This window comes from Microcaecilia unicolor, chromosome 11, assembly GCF_901765095.1.
Source record: "Microcaecilia unicolor chromosome 11, aMicUni1.1, whole genome shotgun sequence".
Taxonomy (NCBI): domain Eukaryota; kingdom Metazoa; phylum Chordata; class Amphibia; order Gymnophiona; family Siphonopidae; genus Microcaecilia; species Microcaecilia unicolor.
The window spans coordinates 832515-858847 of NC_044041.1; the positions used below are offsets into that span (position 1 = coordinate 832515).

General features: G+C 43.6%; 1 protein-coding gene across 1 annotated transcript in view; it reads left to right on the forward strand.

Moving 5' to 3' along the window:
* SCARF2 (scavenger receptor class F member 2) overlaps positions 1-26333 on the forward strand; it is a 168268-nt gene that overhangs the window by 94053 nt on the left and 47882 nt on the right. The window contains exon 7 of the mRNA XM_030218832.1: positions 21419-21522. Within this exon, the coding sequence (XP_030074692.1) occupies positions 21419-21522 (104 nt within the window). The remainder of the gene's footprint in view (positions 1-21418; positions 21523-26333) is intronic.

Sequence of the window (26333 nt, forward strand, 5' to 3'; positions counted from 1 at the left end):
TTTTGTGCCGGTACGCACCGGTACAGTATACCAGCACCTTTTTTCCCAGGGCCGGCTCACCTGCCTGCCCTCAACTTCCTGATAGCCCTCCTTTCCTTCCTGCCACCCTGCATTTAAATCTTTTATTTTACCTCGCAGCGGTGGTGGCGGTAGTGAAAGCAGCAGGTTCACCTCCAGCCATCCCTTCACTCCGTGTCCCGCCTTCTTCTGATGTAATTTCCTGTTTCCACGAGGGCAGGATGCTGAGAGGGAAGGCTGGAGGTGAGCCTGCTGCTTTCACTGCCGCCACCACCGCTGTGACTTGAGGTAAAATAAAAGATTTAAATGCAGGGCGGCAGGAAGGAAAGGAGAGCTGTTGGGGAGCTGAGGGCGGGCAGATGGGGCTGGGTTGGAACTGGAACTCGGGGGCTAAAAAAGGGGGCAGGTGGAGGCTGGGGCGATCACTGGACACGAATGGGAGGGGAGGATAGGGTGCAGAGGAGAATTGCTGGACATGGATGGGAGGGGAGGGCAGAGGAGAGGAGAAATTGCTGGGCATGAATGGTTAGGGGAGGGCAGAGGAGAATCGCTGGACATGGATGGGAGGGGAGGGCAGAGGAGAGAGGAGAATCGCTGGACATGGATGGAGGGAAGGAAGGGCAGGAGAAATGCTGGACATGGATGGAGGCGAGGGAAGACAGGAAAGAGATGCACATGGATGGAGGGGAGAGAGGAGAAATGCTGGACATGGATGGAGTGGAGGGCAGGGAAGAGAGGAGAAATGTTGATGGGAAGGAAAGACAGAGGAAGGCGATGCACACGGATGGAGGGGAGAGAGTTGAAATGTTGGACATGGATGGACGGCAGGGAAGGGAGAGGAAGTGAGATGAACATGGGGGGGACGGGGAAGAGGAAAAATTCTGGACACGGATGGAGGGGAGGGGAGAGAGTTGAAATGCTGGACATGGATGTTGGGGAGGGAAGAGAGAGGAAGTGAGATGAACATGGATAGAGGGGAGGAGAGAGGAAAAATGCTGGACATGGATGGATGAGAGGGAAGAGAGAAGAAGGAGATGCATTATGGATGGAGGAGAGGGAAGAAAGAGGAAGGAGATACATACTGAGGGAAAGGGAAAAGAGGAGAAAAACCGCATATGGATGGAGAAAATAGGCAAAAGCTGGATCCACTCTATACCTTCTCCAGTCAAGTCCGCGGGGACCCAACTTTTACCTATGGATGTAGGGCAAGAAATGAAGAAGAAAGGAGGAAAGTAAAGAAATAAATGGAAAGGAAGCCCTGGAAGTGGAGTTAAGGGAGCAGATAGAGAGCAGCAGAATCAGAGACTGGGACCAACATGATCAGAAAAAACAAAGTCACCAGACAACAAAGGTAGAAAAAAATCATTTTATTTTCATTTTAGTGTTTGGAATATGTCCAATTTGAGAATTTACATCTGCTGTCTTATTTTGCACTGGGTATACTGGAGCTGTAACAGCTTACAGAAATTATTTATAATGAAAAAGAAATCACAAGTTATTTTTTTTCTCCTATACTGGTATAGTATTTTCAATGATACCTGTTTATATGCGCCATGGCTGGTATAAGGGGTGTGGCTTACCATAGGGGCAGAGCCATAGCTGGTGACCCCGCCCATAATGAGTACTGGTACCTTTTTTCCTACAAAAGAAACATTGTCTATAGAATTACTTATAAAGATAAACTTTCTTCATGCTATGATAAATTCTAATCTATCTCAAGGGTATTTCTAGATTGCTGGAAAACTGCAGTTATCTTCTAAAAGGTACCTGGATCTCTCACTGGTCTTTAGTTACTATCCTGATTTTAATTTTTCATTCATTTCCAAGGTAGTAGAGAAGGTTGTCCATCAACATTTGAATGACTTTCTTCATAAGACCAATATCTTACATCCATGCTGATTGGGTTTTCCACCAATTCTGAAGCACAGAGACCTCTCTTCTTTCTGTGGGGAACAGAATCTGGTTAACCCTTGACTCAGGTAGGATTTCGGTCATGGTTAATCTTGACCTAAGCTCAGCTTTTGATTTAACTGATTGCCATCTCTTGCTTGTCCATTGGCCTCGGTGGAATGTTTCTTCAGTGAGTTAGTTCTTTTCTAGCAATGAGATCCTTTCAGGTCTGTTGGTTTGATCATATATCAGTCCACAAACCACTGGACTGTGGCCCGTACACTTTTTAATAGGTTTATATCTCCTCTGTTGACCTTCATTCAAAGTTTTGGTGTTACTAAGTTTTCTTATACTGATGACATCCAAATCTTTGCTTCTATTTATTCTTCAGCTCCTAATCTTAATTTTGTTTATCTGCGTTTACAACTTGGTTTCAAACTCACAAGCTAAAACTTAATCCTGAAACTTTGTCCACTGTGACCTCATAAATTCCAGATCAACCAGTCAACCTTTAAACATCAACCTAAGTTCTTAGTATAGAATTAGACTCCTCCTTTACTTTTAGTAAGTATATATACGTGATTTGCTCTGCCTTTTTCATCCTGAGGAAAGGAATTGTTCACAGGACCTCAGCAAAGAGATCTTTCTCTCTTTTCTCCCTGGCTAAGACATGGGTAAAAAGCCAGTACATCCTAGATGATGTGAACTCTTGGGCCCATCAGAGCCCAGAATAGCAAGTTTTGAAAAGTATACTGCATCTTATTTCCTATCTGTGTTAGACTAAAAAAAAAAAAACCCCGAGTCATTTCTCTGTAACAGTTTTAAAGCAAAGAAATACCACTTGCTGGCCAATTGGAGAAATATACTTCAAGAAATAATTAATACAGTTTTCCAGGCTTAAAACCCACTGTTTTGTCACAGGGCGGTATTAGGTGTAATGTTTCCCACTTCTGTCTTCCTGAAGTTAGCCAGGGTGGGCTTTGTTCTAGGAAATGAGTCTGTATTAGTTGATAACATAGGGGGACAGCCTCAGAAAGGAAGGCCAATGGTAAGGAGAAAATGATAGCATTGTCATACTGGAATTCAAGTGAAGGTATTGAAATCACAGCAGAGATGTACATAAGTGATTTGGCAAGAGGCAGACATATTAACTTTTTTTTACTGGAGACAACTGAGCAGCCAGACTGATCGCTCCTTGAATCCTGTGCAGAAACTTCTACTTAAACACAGATGTCTGGCTCTGGAGAGGAATTTTTCCTTCCCTGTTGGCTCTCTGTGCCAGATTTGGAAATCAGTTGCATATTTTGTTTTTTACTGTAGGTTTGCTCTCTGCCTCTGCACTCACTCCCTTGCCATGAGCTGGTACGATATGTGGGCAAGATTTGGTCTCAGTATTAACTGAAACTGGCAGTACAGTGGCAGTCTGTGGAGGCAGTTCTATAACTGGGTGTTTGGTGGGAAACTCTTCTGTAAAGGGAAATAGGCACCTACTTTCCCTTCTAGATAGCAGTGTAGCAGTGAAACTATCTGCCTATAATTTAGACATGAACACTTAAACCAGCCATAGAACTAGAAAAAGTGTCTGCACCTCAGGACCAGAGATAAGCACGTTACTTATACACGGTGTCCATGAAAAAAAGGGGCCCGTCATATAGTTTCAAAATACTTTGTAATTGTTCAGACATTTAGTATGACCTTTGAAAATACAGTTAGTATGTTAGTTTATTTCTTAGTTAATTCATAATTTGTGTTCATGCCCTCCTTCAACATGACACATTCACAAAGTCTTTGACACAGCTGAGCTGTTGGTTTCATTAATTAAGAGCTCAACTGTCTTGCAAGCTTGATGTGCTGGATTGCATTCTGTTGAAAAATAAAGTACCCAGAAATGTCTCAAATTTCAGGCAGACATTTCTGCTACAGTAGGACATTTTTCAGTTATTAGAAAATGTTGGGGGTCCGTTTAGTTTTTTGGACACCATGTAGTATTCTGTAAGTTTCATGTGTAAGTGTGAGTCCCACCTACGTTTCCCCCAGACTCTTCCCTATGCATGCCCCCCGTAAAAGATGCACAGTGTAAGAAACAGAATAATACACCCATGTATATATACCATTACTCTAATGGCATACACATGTAATCAGTATGAAACTGTCACAGAAAAACTTTTCAAGGGTGTGATGATGTGGAGGAACTGAAAGAAATCTCAATGAACCTGGAAGATGTACTGATTCAAATCGACAAATTAAAGAGTAGCAAATCAACTGGACCGGTTGGCATGCACCCCAGGGTACTGAAAGAACTCGAACATAAAATTGCTGATCTGCTGTTAGTGATCTGTAACCTGTCATTAAAATCGTCCATAGTACCTGAAGATTGGAGAGTAGCCAATGTAACATCAAATTTTTAAAATGGTTCCGGGTTGATCAGGGAAATTACAGACCGGTAAGCTTGACTTCGGTGCCGGGAAAAATAGTGGAAATTATTATAAAGAATAACATTACGGAACACATAGATAAACATGGTTTAATAGGACAGAGTCCGCATGGATTCAGCCAAGGGAAGTCTTTCCTCACCAATTTGCTTAATTTCTTTGAAGGTGTGAATAAACATGTGGATAAAGGTGAGCTGGTTGATGGAGTATATCTAGATTTTCAGAAAGCTTTTGACAAAGTTCCTAGTGAGAGACTCCTGAGAAAATTAGAGAATCATGGGATAGGAGGCAATGTTTTGTTGTGGATTAGGAATTGGTTATTGGATAGAAAACAGAGGATAGGGTTAAATGGCCATTTTTCTGAATGGAGGTGGGTGAATAGTGGAGTGCCTCAGGGGTCTGTACTGGGACTGATGCTATTTAGTGTCCAATGTTCCCATCAATCTGTTCCCAAATGGCTTATTACGGAAACATTGGACACTAAAGGGTTAATTAATATAAATGATCTGAAAATCAGAGCGACAAGTGAGGCAATTAAATTTGCAGAAAGGAAGTGTTGATGCCCCTGTACAAGTCGTTGGTGAGGCCCCACCTGGAGTATTGTGTTCAGTTTTGGAGGCCGTACCTTGCGAAGGATGTTAAAAAAATGGAAGCGGTGCAAAGAAAAGCTACGAGAATGGTATGGGAAATGCGTTCCAAGACGTATGAGCAGAGACTTGCTGACCTGAACATGTATACCCTGGAGGAAAGGATGAACAGGGGTGATATGATACAGACGTTCAAACATTTGAAAGGTATTAATCCGCAAACAAATCTTTTCCGGAGATGGGAAGGCGGTAGAACGAGAGGACATGAAATGAGATTGAAGGGGGGCAGCCTCAGGAAAGATGTCAGGAAGTATTTTTTCACGGAGAGGGTGGTGGATGCTTGGAATACCCTCCCCCAGGAGGTGGTGGAGATGAAAACGGTAACGGAATTCAAACATGCATGGGATATGCATAAAGGAATCCTGTGCAGAAGGAATGGATCCTCATAAGCTTAGCCGAAATTGGGTGGCGGAGCAGGTGGGGGGAAGAGAGGTTGGTGGTTGGGAGGTCAGGATAGTGGAGGGCAGACTTATATGGTCTGTGCCAGAGCCGGGGATGGGAGGCAGGACTGGTGGTTGGGAGGCGGGAAGTACTGCTGGGCAGACTTGTACAGTCTGTGCCCTGAATAAGGCAGGTACAAATCAAGGTAAGGTATACACATATGAGTTTGTCTTGTTGGGCAGACTGGATGGACCGTGCAGGTCTTTTTCTGCCGTCATCTACTATGTTACTATGTTACTATAACAGAAACCTATTCAAAGTTGTTAAAACACATTCAGACTGTGAAAAACTGCAGGGAGACCTTGAAAAATTGGATGACTGGACAACCAAGTGGCAGATGAAATTTAATGTAGACAAATGCAAAGTGATGCACATTGGGAAGAATGATCTGAATCATAGTTATCTGTTGCTAGGGTCCACCTTGGGGGTCAGCACTCAAGAAAAAGATCTAGGTCTTATTGTAAACAATTCACTGAAATCTTTTCTGCATTGTGTGGCAGCGGCCACAAAAGCAAACAGGGTGCTGGGAATTATTTGGAAAGGGATAAAAGTATTGCCACACTGGGACAGACCAAAGGTGCAACAAGCCCAGCATCCTGTTTCCAGCAGTGGCCAATCTAGGTCACAAATACCTGGCAAGATACCAGAAATGTTTAATACATTTTATGATGCTTATCCCAGAAATAAGCAGTGGATTTTCCCAAGTCAATTTAATAATGGTCTATGGACTTTTCCTTTAGGAAGCCGTCCAGACCCTTTTTAAACCCCGCTAAGCTAACCGCCTTTACCACATTCTCTGGCAACAAATTCCAGAGTTTAATTACATGCTGAGTGAAGAAAAAGTTTCTCCAATTTGTATTAAATTTACTACTTTATAGCTTCATCACAAGTCCCCTAGTCCTAGTATTTTTGGAAAGAGAAAACAAATGATTCATGTCTACCCGTTCCACTCCACTCATTATTTTGAATTTATAACAATTTTATTGATGATAAACCAATGCATACACTCCAAAAATATAAGCATAAACTGTTCAAATAGAAGAACACATATGAAACAATTGAATGTATCTACTGTCATCAACCTTTTAACCATTTTTAACCTCTCCCCCCTCCCTATGTGATGTTGTACTTAATAGTTTATTGAAAAGTGGCAACATACATCAACCTTCTTTGTGTACATGAACCCATATTAAACACTTTAAACCAGCCCGACATAATACTCAGAACAAACAATGGGAACTGAGTCTTCCTCATACGTTATCCCACATTTCCCCCCCCCCCCCAATCCCTCCCCCTTTTTCCACTCATTATTTTATAGACCTCTATTATATCTCCCCTCAGCCGCCTTTTCTCCAAGCTGAAGAGCCCTAGTCACTTTAGCCTTTCCTCATAGGGAAGTCGTCCCATCCCCTTTAGCATTTTCATCACCCTTCACTGCACCTTTTCTAATTCCACTATGTCTTTTTTGAGATGCGGCTACCAGAATTGAACACAATATTCGAGGTGCGGTCGCACCATGGAGCGATACAAAGGCAATATAACATCCTCATTTTTGTTTTCCATTTCTTTCCTAATAATACCTAACATTCTATTTGCTTCCTTAGCCGCAGCAGCACACTGAGCAGAAGGTTTCAACGTATCATCAACGACGACACCTAGATCCCTTTCTTGGTCGGTGACTCCTAACATGGAACCTTGCATTATGTAGCTATAGTTCGGGTTCCTCTTTCCCACATGCATCACTTTGCACTTGCTCACATGAAACGTCATCTGCCATTTAGACGCCCAGTCTCCCAGTCTCGTAAGGTCCTCTTGTAATTTTTCACAATCCTCCCGCGATTTAACGACTTTGAATAACTTTGTGTCGTCAGCAAATTTAATTACCTCACTAGTTACTCCCATCTCTAAATCATTTACAAATATGTTAAAAAGCAGCGGTCCCAGCATAGACCCCTGGGGAACCCCACTAACTTCCCTTCTCCGTTGAAGAATACTGACCAGGAATACAATAATGCCTCTGTATTGCTCCATGGTGTGACCGCACCTTGAGTATTACATTCAATTCTGTTTGCCATTTCTCAAAAAAGTTAGTGGAATTAGAAAAGGTTCAAAGAAGAGCGACCAAAATGATCAAAGGGATAGATCTTCTCTCATATGAGGAAAGGCTAAAGAGGTTAGGACTCTTCAGCTTGGAAAAGAGATGGCTGAAGAGAGATATGACTGAGGTCTACAAAATCCTGAGTGGTGTAGAACGAGTAAAAGTGAATCGATTTATTACTCTTTTAAAAAATACAAAGACTAGGGGACACTCAATGAAGTTACATAGAAATACTTTTAGAACACATAGGAGGAAATATTTTTTTTACTCAAAGTATAGTTAAGCTCTGGAACCATTGCTGGAGGATGTGGTAACATCAGTTAAACTATCTAGGTTTAAAAAAGGTTTGGACAAGTTCCTGGAGGAAAAGTCCATAGGCTGTTATTGAGATGGACACAGGGGAAGCCACTGCTTGCCTTGGAATTGGTCGCATGGAATGTTGCTACTATTTGGGTTTCTGCCAAGTACTTGTGACCTGGATTGGCCACTGTTGGAAGCAGGATACAGGGTTAGATGGACCATTGGTCTGACCCAGTGTGGCTATTGCTTATGTTTTTAATGTCGGTACTTTCTGGAAACAGCTGGCACACAATTGTCAAAAGTACTGTAAATACTCAGACCTGGTAGTGCCTTGGTGTCTTTGCTGTCTTAGTCTTTAGGACACACTGGTGCTAGGAAGGAATCAGTGTTGTACTTTTCCCAGGCAGCTTCTGAGTCACTGAGTCGGCAGTTAGTCCTCAGTACAAATTGTACTTTTTCTCTTTCTCTGATGAAATCTTCACCATTTTTGGCACGTCCTATAACAGGAGGAAGACAGATGTTAGCTTCCAGATACACAGAAATGTAGACTATGCCAGAACCTTCTAAGTACCTCATTTTTCTATTTGTTGAAATAACCGTAGCCAGTACCTGGTCCCTGGTTTTAGCCTCATGTAAGACTACATACAGCTGGATTTATTCACTTTTAAATAAGCACCTTCCACTTTCCTTGTAGTGGTCTCTGTTCTTTCTGTTGGTTGGGAGTTAGGAGTCCTGGGTTTTCACTTCTGCTGCTTGTACCAGCTGCCAGTGTAAATATACCCCATGTATATATCCAGATTAAAGAGCTGCTTGAAAATTGCCCATCTTGGATGTAGGTAAAAGTTTGTGCTGTTCCTACTACTACTACTATTTAGCATTTCTATAGCGTTACAAGGCGTACGCAGCGCTGCATAAACATAGAAGAAAGACAGTCCCTGCTCAAAGAGCTTACAATCTAATAGACAAAAAAAAAATAATAAAGTAAGCAAATCAAATCAATTAATGTAGAATCCCACAACATATGGAATTTTGTTCACTTTGTCGTGAATGTTTAGGTCACTAACACGGAAGTAGCACCCACAGAAAAAGGAGATGCAATTCTCTGTGGGTGCTTTTCCCTTCAATTTGTATTTTAAAAAAGCTTGTTTGGACTTTTAAAATTGCCCCATTGAACAGTGAGAAGGGAAGGTCTGTTCTACGCTGGCTTCCTTTTCTTTAGTTATAGGTTCTGCTCTGCACAATTGCGCAGAGCTTGAAATTAGGTTTCTTCTAAGTAATTTATATTTGCAGTTGACTTTTACCTGATCTTTCTTTTTAAATTTGAGTTTGGGAAAAAATAAAACTTAGAAATAAGATGTATTCAAATCTGTTTCACGGGATGAGACTTCAAAGGAATTGAAGATTGGAAGGGATAAAGAGGAAGATGATTGGAGCTGTGCTTTATGGATTTCTGGGCTGTTCATACTAGGAGGAAATAAGGAGACAAGGACATGCTTGATGGCTCTCTGAAAAGGGACAGACATCATATCAATGCAATATATTGGCAGTTGTTTTGCAAAATGTCCTAAGAATATGCACATGCATGAGATCCCAGATCACAAGACAGGCCTGGGATCTGCATGTGCACGAGTTCCCGGATGACAAGACGGGCCTGGGATCTGCACCTACATGACATCCCGGATGACAAGACGGGCTTGGGATCTGCACCTACATGAGGTCCTGGATTACAAGACGGGCCTGGGATCTGCACCTACATGAGTTCCCGGATGACAAGACAGGCCTGGGATCTGCACCTACATGAGTTCCTGGATGACAAGACGGGCCTGGGATCTGCACCTACATGACATCCCGGATGACAAGACGGGCTTGGGATCTGCACCTAAATGAGGTCCTGGATTACAAGACGGGCCTGGGATTTGCACCTACATGAGGTCCCAGATTACAAGATGGGCCTGGGATGTACATGTGCACGATGTCCCAGATCACAAGAAGGGCCTTGGGATCTGCACGTGCATGAGGTCACGGAAATTCACCTTTTTCATGGTGAAGTAAATTAAAATTTCAGGGGTACAATAAAGCTTCAGCACTAAAATAACAGTAAAAATTTGTGCTACTGCTGCATTGGAAGTAAATCCTTATGGAACCCATTTGCATTCATTAACATGCACAGGGTCTCATTATCAAAAGAGAAAAATGTCCGAAGAATGGCATAAAGTGGCTTTTTTTTTTATTACATTTGTACCCTGCGCTTTCCCACTCATGGCAGGCTCAATGCGGCTTACATGGGGCAATGGAGGATTAAGTGACTTGCCCAGAGTCACAAGGAGCTGCCTGTGCCTGAAGTGGGAATCGAACTCAGTTCCCCAGGACCAAAGTCCACCACCCTAACCACTAGGCCACTCCTCCACTGTTGGTACTATTTGAGATTCTACATGGAATGTTGCTGTTCCACTAGCTCTTCACTAATCCAAAGACAAGAACTAAGCGTATGCAAACAGCAATTGAATAAATACCACTGGTAATATATGTATATATATATGCAAGTTTCACATATTTTATGTATTTATTGGGAGCCCTCGGACGATACCACTTAACAGCAATAACATTAGTTTTTTGCCTAGTGGCTAGGTCTCTCTTCATCGAGCCATCCCTTTTATTAAACCATAAATAAATGCTGTTGCAAACACATTCCACTGGTGCCCAAAAGTACACGTGCTCAAAATATAAAAATTCAAAAGAAAAAATAGAGAAAACTTATCTTAAACATTACTGCATGTCTCTCTGTTGAAGTCCACTTTGGCTTCCCCTAAATTACGCCCGACGCCGCGGGTTTCAATATTTTCATCAGGGACTCGGGTTAATCTTGCCCGCCTTGAATCCTCAACAGTCCGTGCACGCAGACTCTCGCAGACTTCAACAGAGTCCACCACCCTAACCACTAGGCCACTCCTCCTTTTCTCTGAAAAACGTCCAATCATGATTTTCAAAACTTGGATTGAGATGTTTTTCATGCAAATCACAAGGGGTCATGTTGGGGGCAGGGTTTGGGCATTTGTAAAAGTTGGACTTTTTTTTTTTTTTTTTGCATTACAGAACAAAACAAAAATGTCCAGGGCTACAAGTTAAAATTTTGGTCTACACCTCTTTCAGTCCCCACATAAAGGTGCCCTAAATGACCAGATGACCACAGAGGGGATTAAAGCATAGCCCCCCCCTCCTTACTCCCCCAGTGTTCACTGACCCCCTCCTACCCCCACAAAGATATGAAAGAAACAGTACATAGCAGTCTCTGACAGCCTCAGAAGTCCACTGCAGTGCCCCCTCGGGTGTCCTATTGCTCTGCTTGGATGTCTGTGTGGCCAGTCTGCTAAGAATACTGGCCTCCATACATCTCAGTAGCTTGTTTTTGTGTGGTTTTCCCTTGGAAGTTGTTTTTTTTTTTTAATGGTCCTAGAAGATAGACGCACTGAGCACATAAACATCTAGTAAATGGCCATTTTCAAAACAAAAAGTTGAACATTTTTCTGGTTTGAAAATGTTTATGTTCAGGTCTTGATTTTTGGACATTTTTTCCAAATGACCAAAAATTGGATTTAGACTTCACATCAAAAACGCCTCTCGAAATGTATTGAGGTTAACCTCTTTTCCTCTTAGCACAGACTCTTTCGACGTGCTTAAACCCCTTCTTGCCTTGGAAGTAACTTTACCACACAGAAAATCAGGGTTAATGCCAAAAAAAAAAAAAGCATTGTGCTAAGCCAAGAGCAGTTTATGACTTTGGCTTCCACCAGATGATTTCCAGCAGGATACGCTGGAGAAGGGGCAACTTTAGTAGACATAAGAAAAGCACAGAATGTGTTTCTCAGAAAACACTGTAAGAAAAAAACAAAAGAAAACAATACATTGCATGGGAACGTGTGCATTGCGGACAGGGTTTTGCTGTCGTCTTTTTACTCAGTGTGTTTTGTGGTAAAGCAGTAGGTTAGCAGTGAATGAATAGCTTTTCTGAACTTTCCTCTCCAAAAAGGGAATATTTTCCAACAATAAAAAAAAAAGCCCTGCTCTATGAAATGAAATGGAATGGTACATAATAATGGTTCCAAGGCCACAACATCGGTTTGTACATTTTCCGGCTTGTGTTGGGAGCATAGTTTCCACATTCAAATACTTACTTTTGTGGCCTGCTGTCTAGTTCAGATAGAGCCTCTTTCTGTTGCCACAATCGCCAGGAAGGAGCCTGGAGTTTGTTAACCCTCAGTTTGAAATAACTCCCAGAACTTATGCAGGGTGTGAAAGGGCCTCTGACTGCCACTGCTCCCTCCATTTAGATCAGAAAGAGTTTCTCCAACCCTTTAGAAAGAAAATATCAGATTGACAAAACAGAAAAACCACAGGACAGCTCTCAAAGCTGCTGTTTATTTTTCCTCCTTGAAGGAGCCTGACATTTTCCAAGACAACACATACTGTACTGTAGTAACGCTTTGATCGCATACAAATTCTGTCGAACAGAGTCTGGGAAATACAGAACGAAGTTTATAAGATAAAGCAAGAGTTAGAAACAATTGCACAAAGAAGTCATGCATGTGAGGCACAGAAACCCAGGGAAGCACTACATGATTGGGAAAGAGGCGATGTGCAGCAAACTGAGAAATGTACAGACTGCCAAAAACTTAAGGCGGTGCAAGGACTCTTATGAAGGAAGGTTGAAAGATTAGGGCTCTTCGGCTTGGAGATGCCTGACAAAAGGTGACAAAATCATGATCAAGGTGGAACCGGTAAAGTACATAAGTACATAAGTAATGCCATACTGGGAAAAGACCAAGGGTCCATCGAGCCCAGCATCCTGTCCACGACAGCGGCCAATCCAGGCCAAGGGCACCTGGCAAGCTTCCCAAACGTACAAACATTCTATACATGTTATTCCTGGAATTTTGGAGTTTTCCAAGTCCGTTTAGTAGCGGTTTATGGACTTGTCCTTTAGGAAACCGTCCAACCCCTTTTTAAACTCTGCTAAGCTAACCGCCTTCACCACTTTCTCCGGCAACGAATTCCAGAGTTTAATTACACGTTGGGTGAAGAAAAATTTTCTCCGATTTGTTTTAAATTTACTACACTGTAGTTTCATCGCATGCCCCCTAGTCCTAGTATTTTTGGAAAGCGTGAACAGACGCTTCACATCCACCTGTTCCACTCCACTCATTATTTTATATACCTCTATCATGTCTCCCCTCAGCCGTCTCTTCTCCAAGCTGTATAGCCATAGCCTCCTTAGTCTTTCTTCATAGGGAAGTCGTCCCATCCCCGCTATCATTTTAGTCGCCCTTCGCTGCACCTTTTCCAATTCTACTATATCTTTCTTGAGATGCGGCGACCAGAATTGAACACAATACTCAAGTGCAGTCGCACCATGGAGCGATACAACGGCATTATAACATCCTCACACCTGTTTTCCATACCTTTCCTGATAATACCCAACATTCTATTTGCTTTCTTAGCCGCAGCAGCACACTGAGCAGAAGGTTTCAGTGTGTTATCGACGACGACACCCAGATCCCTTTCTTGGTCCGTAACTCCTAACGTGGAACCTTGCATGACGTAGCTATAATTCGGGTTCTTTTTTCCCACATGCATCACCTTGCACTTGCTCACATTAAACATCATCTGCCATTTAGCCGCCCAGTCTCCCAGTCTCGTAAGGTCCTCTTGTAATTTTTCACAATCCTGTCACGATTTAACGACTTTGAATAACTTTGTGTCATCAGCAAATTTAATTACCTCGCTAGTTACTCCCATCTCTAAATCATTTATAAATATATTAAAAAGCAGCGGTCCTAGCATGGACCCCTGAGGAACCCCACTAACTACCCTTCTCCATTGTGAATACTGCCCATTTAACCCCACTCTCTGTTTCCTATCCTTCAACCAGTTTTTAATCCACAATAGGGCATTTCCTCCTATCCCATGACCCTCCAATTTCCTCTGTAGCCTTTCATGAGGTACCTTGTCAAACGCCTTTTGAAAATCCAGATACACAATATCAACCGACTCCCCTTTGTCCACATGTTTGTTCACTCCTTCAAAGAATTGAAGTAAATTGGTCAGGCAAGATTTCCCCACACAAAAGCCATGCTGACTCGGTCTCAGTAATCCATGTCCTCGGATGTGCTCTGTAATTTTGTTTTTGATAATAGCCTCTACCATTTTCCCCGGCACCGACGTCAGACTCACCGGTCTATAATTTCCCGGATCTCCCCTGGAGCCTTTTTTAAAAATGGGCGTTACATTGGCCACCCTCCAATCTTCCGGTACCACGCTCGATTTTAAGGATAAGTTGCATATCACTAGCAGTAGCTCCGCAAGCTCGTTTTTCAGTTCTATCAGTACTCTAGGATGAATACCATCCGGTCCAGGAGATTTGCTACTCTTCAGTTTGCCGAACTGCCCCATTACGTCCTCCAGGTTTACCGTGAAGTCAGTAAGTTTCTCCGACTCGTCCGCTTGAAATACCATTTCCGACACCGGTATCCCACCCAAATCTTCCTCGGTGAAGACCGAAGCAAAGAATTCATTCAGTCTCTCCGCTACGTCTTTGTCTTCCTTGATCGCCCCTTTTACCCCTCGGTCATCCAGCGGCCCACCGATTCTTTTGCCGGCTTCCTGCTTTTAATATACCGAAAAAATTTTTTACTATGTTTTTTTGCCTCTAATGCTATCTTTTTTTCATACTCCCTCTTGGCCTTCTTAATCTGCGCCTTGCATTTGCTTTGACACTCCTTATGCTGTTTCTTGTTATTTTCAGACGGTTCCTTCTTCCATTTTCTGAAGGCGTTTCTTTTAGCCCTAATAGCTTCCTTCACCTCACTTTTCAACCAGGCCGGGTGTCTTTTGGACTTCCGTCTTTCTTTTCTAATTCGCGGAATATGTATGGCCTGGGCCTCCAGGATGGTATTTTTGAACAGCGTCCACGCCTGTTGTACAGTTTTTACTCTCTCAGTTGCCCCCCTAAGTTTTTTTTTTACCGTTCTTCTCATTTTATCATAGTCTCCTTTTTTAAAGTTAAACGCTAACATATTTGACTTTCTGTGTACAGTTACTTCAAGGTTGATGTCAAAACTGATCATATTATGGTCACTGTTATCAAGCGGCCCCAGTACCATAACGTTCCTCACCAGATCATGCGCTCCACTAAGGACCAAGTCTAGAATTTTTCCTTCTCTCGTCGGCTCCTGCACCAGTTGCTCCATAAAGCTGTCCTTGATTTCATCAAGGAATTGTATCTCTGTAGCGTGTCCCGATGTTACATTTACCCAGTCTATATTTGGATAATTGAAGTCACCCATTATTATCACATTGCCCATTTTGTTCGCGTCTCTGATTTCTTTTATCATTTCTGTGTCTACCTGCTCATCCTGGCGAGGTGGATGGTAGTACACTCCTATCACCATTTTTTTCCCTTTTATACATGGAATTTCAACCGCATTCAATTCAAGCTTCTCCTTCTTACCTACAAATGCATTCAGTCTGCTGCCCCTCACTACCTCTCTACCCTCATCTCCCCTTATGTTCCCGCCCGTAACCTCCGTTCACAGGACAAATCCCTCCTCTCTGTACCCTTCTCCAACACCGCCAACTCCAGGCTCCACCCATTCTGCCTCGCCTCACCCTATGCTTGGAACAACCTTCCTGAGCCCTTACGCCAAGCCCCCTCCCTGCCCATCTTCAAGTCTTTGCTTAAAACCCACCTCTTCAATGCTGCATTCGGCACCTAACTCTTACCATTCACTAAATCCAGACTGCCCCAATTTGACCGTCCCTATCGGACTGTCCGTTCACTTGTCTCTTAGATTGTAAGCTCCTTGAGCAGGGACCGTCCCTCTATGTTAAATTGTACAGCGCTGCGTAACCCTAGTAGTGCTTTAGAAATGTTAAGTAGTAGTAGTAGTTATTTGTCCCTTCAAACTGAACCATGATAGGGAGAAATTCCCTGAACCTAATTAAAACAAATTGGAGAAAGTGTTACCTCAACAGTCAATCAAACTGGAGGAGTGGCCTAGTGGTTAGGGTGGTGGACTTTGGTCCTGAGGAACTGAGTTCGATTCCCACTTCAGGCACAGGCAGCTCCTTGTGACTCTGGGCAAGTCACTTAACCCTCCATTGCCCCATGTAAGCCGCATTGAGCCTGCCATGAGTGGGAAAGCACGGGGTACAAATGTAACAAAAAAAAAAACAACTGCGGAATTCATTTCTAAAGGAAGTGGTCAAGGCATCTAGCAAAGATGAGTTTCAAAGGGGTTTAGACAAATGGCTGTAGGAGAAGCCCATAAAGAAATTATTATCCAAGTAGATCTCAGAATGGTTTTGCTCACTGCTGGGAGAGAAATGCAAGAAATGGATCTATTTTAGGGGATTGGTAAGGTACTTCCTAGTAACCAGGATTTGCCACTGTCAGACAGGATGCTGTGCTTGATGGACAGGTCTGATCTAGCATGACTGTTATTATGTAATCAGGGGTAAAGTCAAAAACAACAAGTTTTTGTTATTCAGTGGGTGGGTGGAATGAGCCTTCCACAAGTAAAAAAGAACCAAAAAAAACCCATATGCGCACACACATGTATTGAAAAATCGAAAGTATATTTACATGCCTGTGATTAGGCAGAGAGAGGCAGTTGCCTCAGGTGACAAATTTTTGAGGGTGGCAGGAAGTACCCTCAAAACATCTCTGTGGCAACTGCCTCGTTTTGCTTTCTGGAAGCTTGAGTAGGACTCAAAAGTCAGAAATAAAAGAAAATAGGACCATGCAACTCAAGCATGCATACTTTGCATCTGCTGTTCCCACTCGCTCCAGTACCGGTAATCTGCATCGGTGAGGGTGGGACCAGGCTGAGCGTGTACACTTGGGTTCTAAGACCCCATGCTTAACTTTCTCTTTTACCTCTGTGACGGTGCATGAAATGGATGTCAGGGAAGTTGTTGAATATGAGGAGAGGATGAAAGGAAGCTCATGGGAGTTGCTGGATTTGGGGGGATGGAAAGAATTTCTGAGGATATGGTTGGGCATAGAGGTTGGAAGTGAGGAGAGCAGAATATGCTGGAAATGGAGCGGGTGGAAGGGAAGTTCAGGATCAATGCTGGACATGGGGGATGGAAAGGGAAAGGGAAATGGGACTTGATATACCGCCTTTCTGAGGTTTTTGCAACTACATTCAAAGTGGTTTACATATATTCAGGCAATGGAGGGTTAAGTGACTTGCCCAGAGTCATGAGCTGCAGTGGGAATTGAACTCAGTTCCCCAGGATCAAAGTCCACTGCACTAACCACTAGGCTACTCCTCCACTCAAAAGGAAACATAAGGGAGAATTGTGGATATGGAGGGTCGAAGGAAAGCTCAGGAGAGATACTGGGCAAGGGGGATGAAAGAGGAAAGATGGGGATATGTTGGATTTGAAAGGGGAAGGGAAGAGACTTTGTGGCGAGGGAGCGAGTGATATGCTGGATATGGAAGGTGGAAAGGAAGCTCAGGAATATGCTGGACATGGCGGGGGATGGAAAGGAAGCTCAGGGGAGATGTTGAACATGGGGGTAGAAGGGAAACTCAGGGAAGATGCTGGATATGGAGGATGAAAAGGGAAGCACAGCAGGAATGTTGGACATGGGGTGGAAGGGAAGCCCAGGGACAATGTTGGATATGGAGGGATAGAAGTGAAATTCAGATAAGATGTTGAAATTGTGGAAGAGTGGAAGGGAAGAGAAGTGAAGTGAAGATGCTGGACAAGGGGGAGATGCTAGATTTGAAAGGAGAAGGAAATAGAGGCTGTATGGGTAGGGAGCATGGACATGGAGGGTGGAATGGAAGCACAGGGAAGATGCTGGACCTGGGAGTGGAAGAGAAGCTTGGGGAGATATTGGACATGGGTGGGGGGTGGAAGAGAGGAAAAGGGAAGATGCTGGACTAGGGGGCATGGAAGGGATGAGAAGGGGGAAGAGGCTCCACAGGGGGGATCAGGGGGAGATGCTGGAGGGAGGTAAGGAAGAAAAGAGAGGGGAGTTGCTGGTCAAGGGGTACAAGGTTAAAGGGGGACCTGCTGGACAGGGGAATAGAAGGGGAAGATGCTGGACATGGATGGATGGGATGAAAAAGAGACAGGAGATTCTGTCCATGGATGGAGAGAAAGGGAAGAAAGGAGATGCAGACATGGATACAGGGGAAGGGAAAAGAGAGGGGAGATGCTGGACATGGGTGGTTGAAAGATGAAAAGCTAAAGATATGTAATTCTTTCTTGCCCTGGTAAGATTCAGGTAGTTTACTTTAAAGTATAAAGGTTTTATAAGTCTAAGTGTTTTGAAAATGAGCCCCTTAGATTCTTAGTCTAACATAGGGCCCCTTTTACTAAGGCGCACTAAACGCTAGAGATGCCCGTATATTCCTATGGGTGTGTCTAGTGTTTAGCACTGTAAAAACGCTAACACACCTTTGTAAAACACCCCCATAATGCGCTGATCCTAGTGGTAAGTGAGCAGAAATTGAAAGGAGATTATGAAAGTTCACGTTCCTTGAATAGTGTGGTTTTTACAGCCTAGCGCAATCGGGTGTAGAAGTTATTGTTGAGCAGTGAGGCTGGTAGGGTGTTCGATCTTAGCAGTCTGGTATGGGAATAGGTTGTCGAAAGATCGTTGAGGTGAAATCCCTTGTAGGATGGGAAAAATAGTTTAAGGAAGCTTCTTGTGCTGTGCCCAATTTTAGTATTGTGATTAGAGGAAACATATAAGGCGGGGCACAGCCCTGAATAATTTTGGAAATGAAGCAGCAAAGTTTAAAAACAATTCTGGCTTCTATAGGCAGCCAGTGGAACTGGACTTAGAGAGGAGTAACCCTGTCAAATGTTTTTAAGCCAGCGATGATCCTTATGGCTGTGTTTTGAATTGTCTGTAGTTTGCGTAATAGATTTCTGGGGCAGCCTATGTAAATGATATTGGAGTAGTCCAGCTTGGTTAGAAACAGAGCTTGAACCATGAGTCTAAAGTGATCTTTTGTGAAGTACCTTCTTAGTTGTCAAAGATTATGCGTTAGGTAGAAATATTTTTCACTATCCGTTCACCTGCACTTCCCAGGATATATTTTGGTCTACTGTGATACCCAGGATTTTTACATAAGAACACAAGAGTAGCCATACTGGGTCAGACCAATGGTCCATCTAGCCCAGCATCCCGTTTACAAACAGTGGCCAAGCCAGGTCACAAGTACATGGCAAAAACCCAATTGTTAGCAACATTCCATGCTACCAACCAAGGGCAAGCAGCTGCCTCCCCATTTCTATCTCAATAGCAGACTATGGACTTTTCCTCCAGGAACCTGTCTAAAGCTTGTTTAAACCCAGATATGCTAACCGCTGTTACCACATCCTCCGGCAAAGAGTTCCAGAGCTTAACTATTCGTTGAGTGAAAAATATTTCCTCCTATTTGTTTTAAAAGTATTTCCATGTAACTTCCTTGAGTGTCCCCTAGTCTTTGTACTTTTGGAACAAGTAAAAAATTGATTTACCTCTACTCATTTTACATCACTCAGAATTTTGTAGACCTCAATCATATTTCCCCTCAGCTGTCTCTTTTCCAAACTGAAGAGTCCTAACCTCTTTAGCCTTTCCTTACGAGGAAATCCAGTCTTTTTATCATTTTGGTCGCTCTTCTTTGAACACTTTCTAATTCCGCTATACGATGACCAGAATTGGACGCAATACTCAAGGTGCAGTCACACCATGAAGCGATACAGAGGCATTATAGTATATAGTAGTTTGTGCTGGGTTTTGGAGGGCTCGCTGTTTCCTCCACAAACGTAAGGTGGGGGGGATGGGGCTGGGTCCGCCTGTCTGAAGTGCACTGCACCCACTAAAACTGCTCCAGGGACCTGCATGTGCTGTCATGGACCTGAGTATGACATCTGAGGCTGGCACAAAATATTTTGAAAAATGTTTTTTGAGGGTGGGAGGGGGTTGGTGACCAGTAAGGGGAGGTCATTCCCGATTCCCTCCGGTGGTCATCTGGTCATTTCAGGCACCTTTTTGTGCCTTAGTCGTAAGATAAAACAGGTGTGGGTGAAAACGTCCATCAGGGACGTCCTTGTTTTTTTTCAATTATGGGTCAAAGACGTCCAAGTGTTAGGCACGCCCAAGTCCCGCCTTCGCTACGCCTCTGACACGCACCCCTTGAACTTTGGCTGTCCTTGCGACGGAGTGTAGTTGAAGACGTCCTAAATCGAGCTTTGATTATACCGATTTAGACGTCCCTGGGAGAAGGATGTCCATCTTCCGATTTATGTCGAAAGATGGACATCCTTCTCTTTTGAAAATGAGCCCAATTGAGTCACTGAGGGCAGAAGAGTCTCCTGAGTAACGGCTTAAATACCTGGGACAGGTCTCTGGAAATTTTCCTTGTTCTCTTTTTATTCTCTGTATATCTACAAAGGACCCAGGGACTTTTGCATTAGTTATCAAAGTGTAAATATGGATCTGCCTTTACTTTGAGCATTACCCACCCATACTTATTCTTCCTTTTGGTGCAAATACTTTTTTTCAACTTGAAACCCCTGTGTCCTTTGTATGTGCATTGTTTCGAGGTCATGAATGTCTCCTCTAAAAGTGTATGTGGTGTTGCACTATGGGGAAAATCATTTAACACTCACCCAAATTGTGAGCTCTGAATGTGAATTCTATAATGACATCTGGGAGCCCAGATTCCATTACAGAATACATCATAAGTCGGCATTTAGGTGCTGTCACATATGCGGAAAACCCTGTTGCTCCATCTTCCAGACCTGAAGTGTGTATGTTATGAGTCTCCTCACATCAAGCAGTGATGGGTTCGAAATCACTATCTCCACACGTTAGAATGATGTAAAACTATCTGCTGTTTAGAAAGGTGTTAGAGCACAGTTGTTAAGAGGAATTGTATCTCATTGCTATTAATAATTATTTTTTCTTCAGGAATGCCTGGTTCTCTTAATTGGAATCCTTATAGAACCTCAGGGTGTTTGTGGAATATGAGAGTATTTTAATGTATTGTAAATGGTGCATTTAAGGGCGTAAATGCGTGTGTAAGTGTGGGACCCGCCCATGCATCTCCCCCTGTGAACATTCCCATGCAGTTAGGTGCTAAGCACCTTGCATTCTCACATCACATGTCACATAAATGCTAAGGGCTGTGTCTGCGCTTTTACTCGCTTGCAAGGTGGGCACTTTCCAGAAAGTCATTTCTGTGCATTAATCCATGACAATGGTTTTGAAAGTTACTGTCTTCTCTATTAATGTGTAACATTACTATGAATTCCCCTCTGCTTTTCTGTCATCTTTTCTAGCACATTTTCTTCTTCTCGTTTTGTCTCTCCCTCCACTGGGAATGAAATTCTGAAATCAGACTGTCGTCCTTTGCTAGGAGTCAAGGCTTGAGCCCAGCACTGCAACTGCTGTTTTCACTATGAGTGCTGCTATAGGCCATCTGCTTGGCTGTGGTACTTTGTCTAATTGAAAATGTTTCTCTGCAGATAAGTTAGCCCTGAACACCGTAGACTGAAAACCTTTTATGCTCTTTTCTCCCTAGCTGCAATGCCACCTGCCCTGCTGGACAGTTTGGGGTCAACTGTGAACAATTTTGTGACTGCCACGATGACAGGTGTGACCCTGTTACTGGAGCCTGCCGAATGGGTAAACATGACATTTTGCTTCTGCAAAACATGCGCACACATGAGCTAGATTTGCATGCAAACCTATTTGATATTCATTGTGGATATCCTCTTCTGATCCATTTCCCCTCCTCCCCAGTGAACTGATACAAAATCATGTGATGCAAATAAAGAATCAGATTTCTTAGTTGGGAGTTATTTGGGATGAACAATGTTAATATATGACTCCTATACCATATGTCCGTGGTCCGTGTAAGACTTATAAAAGATGTGTCCCGCGCGATACCAATTGGGGTAATTTATCACCTTAGAAAAATATTGCTATCACTTATTTATTTTTGATTGCCTATAAAGTTATTCTTTTCCCTTTCTAAGCCCCAGATAGCGTGGGGTTTTTCTTTTTGTTCCGGAACGCTGCTAGTAACAGTCATGTTTGATATATAGCTATTTTTTTTGTTGAACTAACTCCCTGCCTGCTAGCGGCGGAAGAAGAGAAAAAAAAAAAAAAGCTCTCCCATGCACTTCATCCTACCAACGCCGTGTGTACATTTCATAAATGTCTAATTTTTTCACGTTATTTTATTTCCAATTATGAGCTGTAAAATTACTTATCTCTTTTCATGCCTCATGTTGCCAAGTCCGTATACGTGCACTTCTGAGCATGTAACAATGTACGGATGTATTCTTTTTCTTTCACTTTTAAGATTATGACACCGCATCTTAGTCTAAGACTCTGCATTCTCCTTTTATTAGGACGTTGTCTTCCACTCCCCAAAATTTATGCTCATACTGCCTTGACTTTTGTGCGTTGCCCTCTATTTCAGCTTACTTCCCTTAAACAATAGATACTCTAATGCTTTCTCACTCGGTCTCTAAGTCATGACTTTAAACCCGAGACATGTTTCTTTATTTTTGCGCTGCTAGTGACAGCCTGATAGACTTCATTGTGCTATACCATGTGCCTACAAAGTGTTAAAAAGGTATCTTTCCTTCAAACATGCATAACTTACCCCTTGCAAAACCGGCTTTTTCCCTTTTTGTCCTACTGCGGCTTTCAATTAACATATACAATTAGAAGTTTCTTTTTACTACCTGAGAAGAATTTGCTCGCTAAAGCGCTTTCTTGATCGGAAGGCAGTTAACCTGTTCCTACTTTTATTAGTAATAAGAAGAATTGATTAAGGCAGTTCCTCACTTGTGGGTTGCCGTAAATACCAGCTAACTCAGACACAGATCATCCAAAATACATCAATCACATTATTATACAATGTTAAAACTCAAGATCATGTTAGGCCTCTCCTGAGGGAGCAACATTGGCTGCCAAGTTTCTTTAGATTAAATGTTAAAATTTTAATGTTAGCTCAGAGAGCATTTTACACAGGTGTTCTGGACTGTCTACATGTCCCCCCCCCCCCCCCTCCCTTATCAGCGTTCTAGAGCTTTACGTTCATCCCACTACAACCCAGGGGCGTAGCTACGGGTGGGCCTGGGTGGGCCCAGGCCCACCCAGTTTTGTCTCAGGCCCATCCTCACCTTCTCCCACCCCCGCCGTAGCGCTGCCTCCTCTCCTGCACTTCACGGTCTCTGTCTCCTACCCTCGCGGCAGCGCTTTCAATTTGCTATCAGCGCTGCCTGCCTGACAGCTGACAGACGGGGCGCGACGTCCTCCTGCTCCGGGGCCTTCCCTCTGCCGCGTTGATTCAACTTCCTGTTTACGCAGGGCGGATTGCACGCGGCAGAGGGAAGGTCCCGGAGCAGGACGTCATCACGCCGCATCTGTTAGCTGTCAGGCAGGCAGCGCCGATAGAGCGCTGCCGCGGGGGTGGGAGGCGAAGACTATGAAGTGCAGGAGAGGAGGCAGCGCCACGGTGGGAGAAGGTGAGTGGAGGCAGCGCCGATAACTTGAAATGTGCTGGACCGTGTGTGGGGGGGGGGGTGCAGTGCCCACCCATCCAACCCGCTGGCCCACCCAAAAATTGTCTTCTGCCTACGCCACTGCTACAACCTACATAAGTGTTACCATACTGGGACAGACCGAAGGTCCATCAAGCCCAGTATCCTGTTTCCAACAGTGGCCAATCCAGGTCACAAGTACCTGGCAGAAACCTCAAAGAATATCAAGATTCTGGAATCCCAGAGTAGCAACATTCCATGTAGAACCCCAGAGAGTAGCAAGATTCCATTCAGAATCCCAAGTACATAAGTGTTGCCATACTGGGACAGACCGAAGGTCCATCAAGCCCAGTATCCTGTTTCCAACAGTGGCCAATCCAGGTCACAAGTACCTGGCAGAAACCTCAAAGAATATCAAGATTCTGGAATCCCAGAGTAGCAACATTCCATGTAGAACCCCAGAGAGTAGCAAGATTCCATTCAGAATCCCAAGTACATAAGTGTTGCCATACTGGGACAGACCGAAGGTCCATCAAGCCCAGTATCCTGTTTCCAACAGTGGCCAATCCAGGTCACAAGTACCTGGCAGAAACCTCAAAGAATATCAAGATTCTGGAATCCCAGAGTAGCAACATTCCATGTAGAACCCCAGAGAGTAGCAAGATTCCATTCAGAATCCCAAGTACATAAGTGTTGCCATACTGGGACAGACCGAAGGTCCATCAAGCCCAGTATCCTGTTTCCAACAGTGGCCAATCCAGGTCACAAGTACCTGGCAGAAACCTCAAAGAATATCAAGATTCTGGAATCCCAGAGTAGCAACATTCCATGTAGAACCCCAGAGAGTAGCAAGATTCCATTCAGAATCCCAAGTACATAAGTGTTGCCATACTGGGACAGACCAAAGGTACATCAAGCCCAGTATCCTGTTTCCAACAGTGGCCAATCCAGGTCACAAATACCTGGCAAAACCTACTGGTGGTTACCCACCATAGAAACCTCTGTTTAGATTCCTCATGCCAAACAGTATTCATTTGCATAGCCCCCCCCCCCCCTTTATAAGTTTGGTCTTAAAACATGGCTTTCTGAACAAGCCTTTAGCTGAATTAGACGTTATTAGGAATATTTTTTTTTCTTTTTCTGCTGTCTGATGTTTACTGCTCATTGACTGTCTACTGAATAATGATTGTTATGTAATTACCATCCCCATACTTTATTTTTCCATGTTTTCTTTTACAACCTGTTTATTGTCCCTAATGCAATGTCTTATGTTCAGTCATAATCAAGTACAGTAAACACTTTGATATGGCTTTGAAAGGCAGTATCACAAAAGAAAGTGGAAAAGAAACCAACTTCAAGAGATCAGTCCAAACACCAGGGTAAGATGCGCCCAAATCAAAACTTTATTTGGACCCTTCACGGTCCGTGTTTCGGCTTTAGAAAGCCTTCATCAGGTGTTGATCAGTGAGTGCACAATTGTATACTAATTGACGATGGAGCGCATGAGCAAATGTTTGTTGATTAGGGTAGGTATACTATCTCACACCAACAGGTTCAAATTGAAAGACACTATAACAAATAAATGGAAATAAATAAATATACTGTGTCCAGAAATGCTCCCCGTGGTTCTCCTCAGCACTACAAGCCTTTAAGCATCAAGGAAATACATTTGAAAGAAAATAGCACAAATTTAACCTAAATTACGACAAGGTCAACTCATGGCAGTGGCATAGCTATTGGGGGCCTTGGGTCCACCCCCCCCCCCCCCCCAGTGTTGGGTCAGGCCACCTCCAAGCCTACGGCATCTGTTCAATGGCTGGCAAGGATGCCAAAGCCCTGCCAGCCAAAGAAATTCACTGCCTGAGCCATCCCCTTCTCCTCATGTTGCAACAGTAAAGAGGGAGTTGCTGTGAGGGGTCCCAGGGTTGGCGGCCGGAGGCATATGCCAGTGACTTTCTCCTTACTGCAGCAACACAAGAAGGAGGGTAGCAGCTCAGGCAACACATTTTTTTGACTGGCAGGCCTCCCCAAAAATAGGAGCTGGCTACACCCCTGACTCATAGACATAGTTTAGGGGACTGAGGGGGGCATTGCTCCTCCAAACACTGCAGGATAGCTTGCCTCCGTCCTTCTCTTCCCCTCTCCCTCCCTTCCAGGATCACCCCTTCTTGCTCTCCTTCCTCGCAAACCTGCCCTCCTCCTGCAGCTCCTTCCTCCTGCTGTGACTGTCAGCACTAAAAAAAAAAAACGATCAGCCAGCATGGTTAGATACACCTCAAAACCGCATGGCGGTCTTTCTACGGTTTACAACAAATCCAAAAAAGCTGCTTAGTAGAGAGAAACAGAAACAATCAAAGAAAATACAAGTTATTGGTTGGAAGGGTATGCAATTGCAAACAGGTGGGCTGTGTTGCCTTAAATGTCACATAGGTGGGTTCTAAGCTGAGATGACAGAGTGAGTTCCACAGCCGTGGTCTGGCGTAATTAATGGCGGTGGTGAACAACGGAAGGAGGGGGTAACCAAAGTGAACCAGCTGTAGAGGAGCAAAGAGGTTGAGAAGGCATATAGGGTATGAAGAAGTGTGATAAATAATCTGGAGATGATGGAAAGTGAGATGGCAAAGAGTGGCAGCCAGTGTTCTCTATGAAGCAGTGATGTGACATGATCAAAGGGTCTTGAACGGTAAAGTAAATAAACTGCAGTGGATTGAATGAGCTGAAGCCATTTGCGGGAGGAAAGAGGGAGACCTGCATAGAGAGAATTACATTTGTCAATATGAGTGATAACTAGACTGGGCAACAGCAACCAGATGGCGGGAAGAGATCAAACACTCTAGAGCTACCAAAAATACCAAGTTATAGCAATCTAGATTCATAAGCACCAAAGATTGCAAAACAGTATCACAATGATCCAGAAGTAAGACAGATTTCAATTGGAGG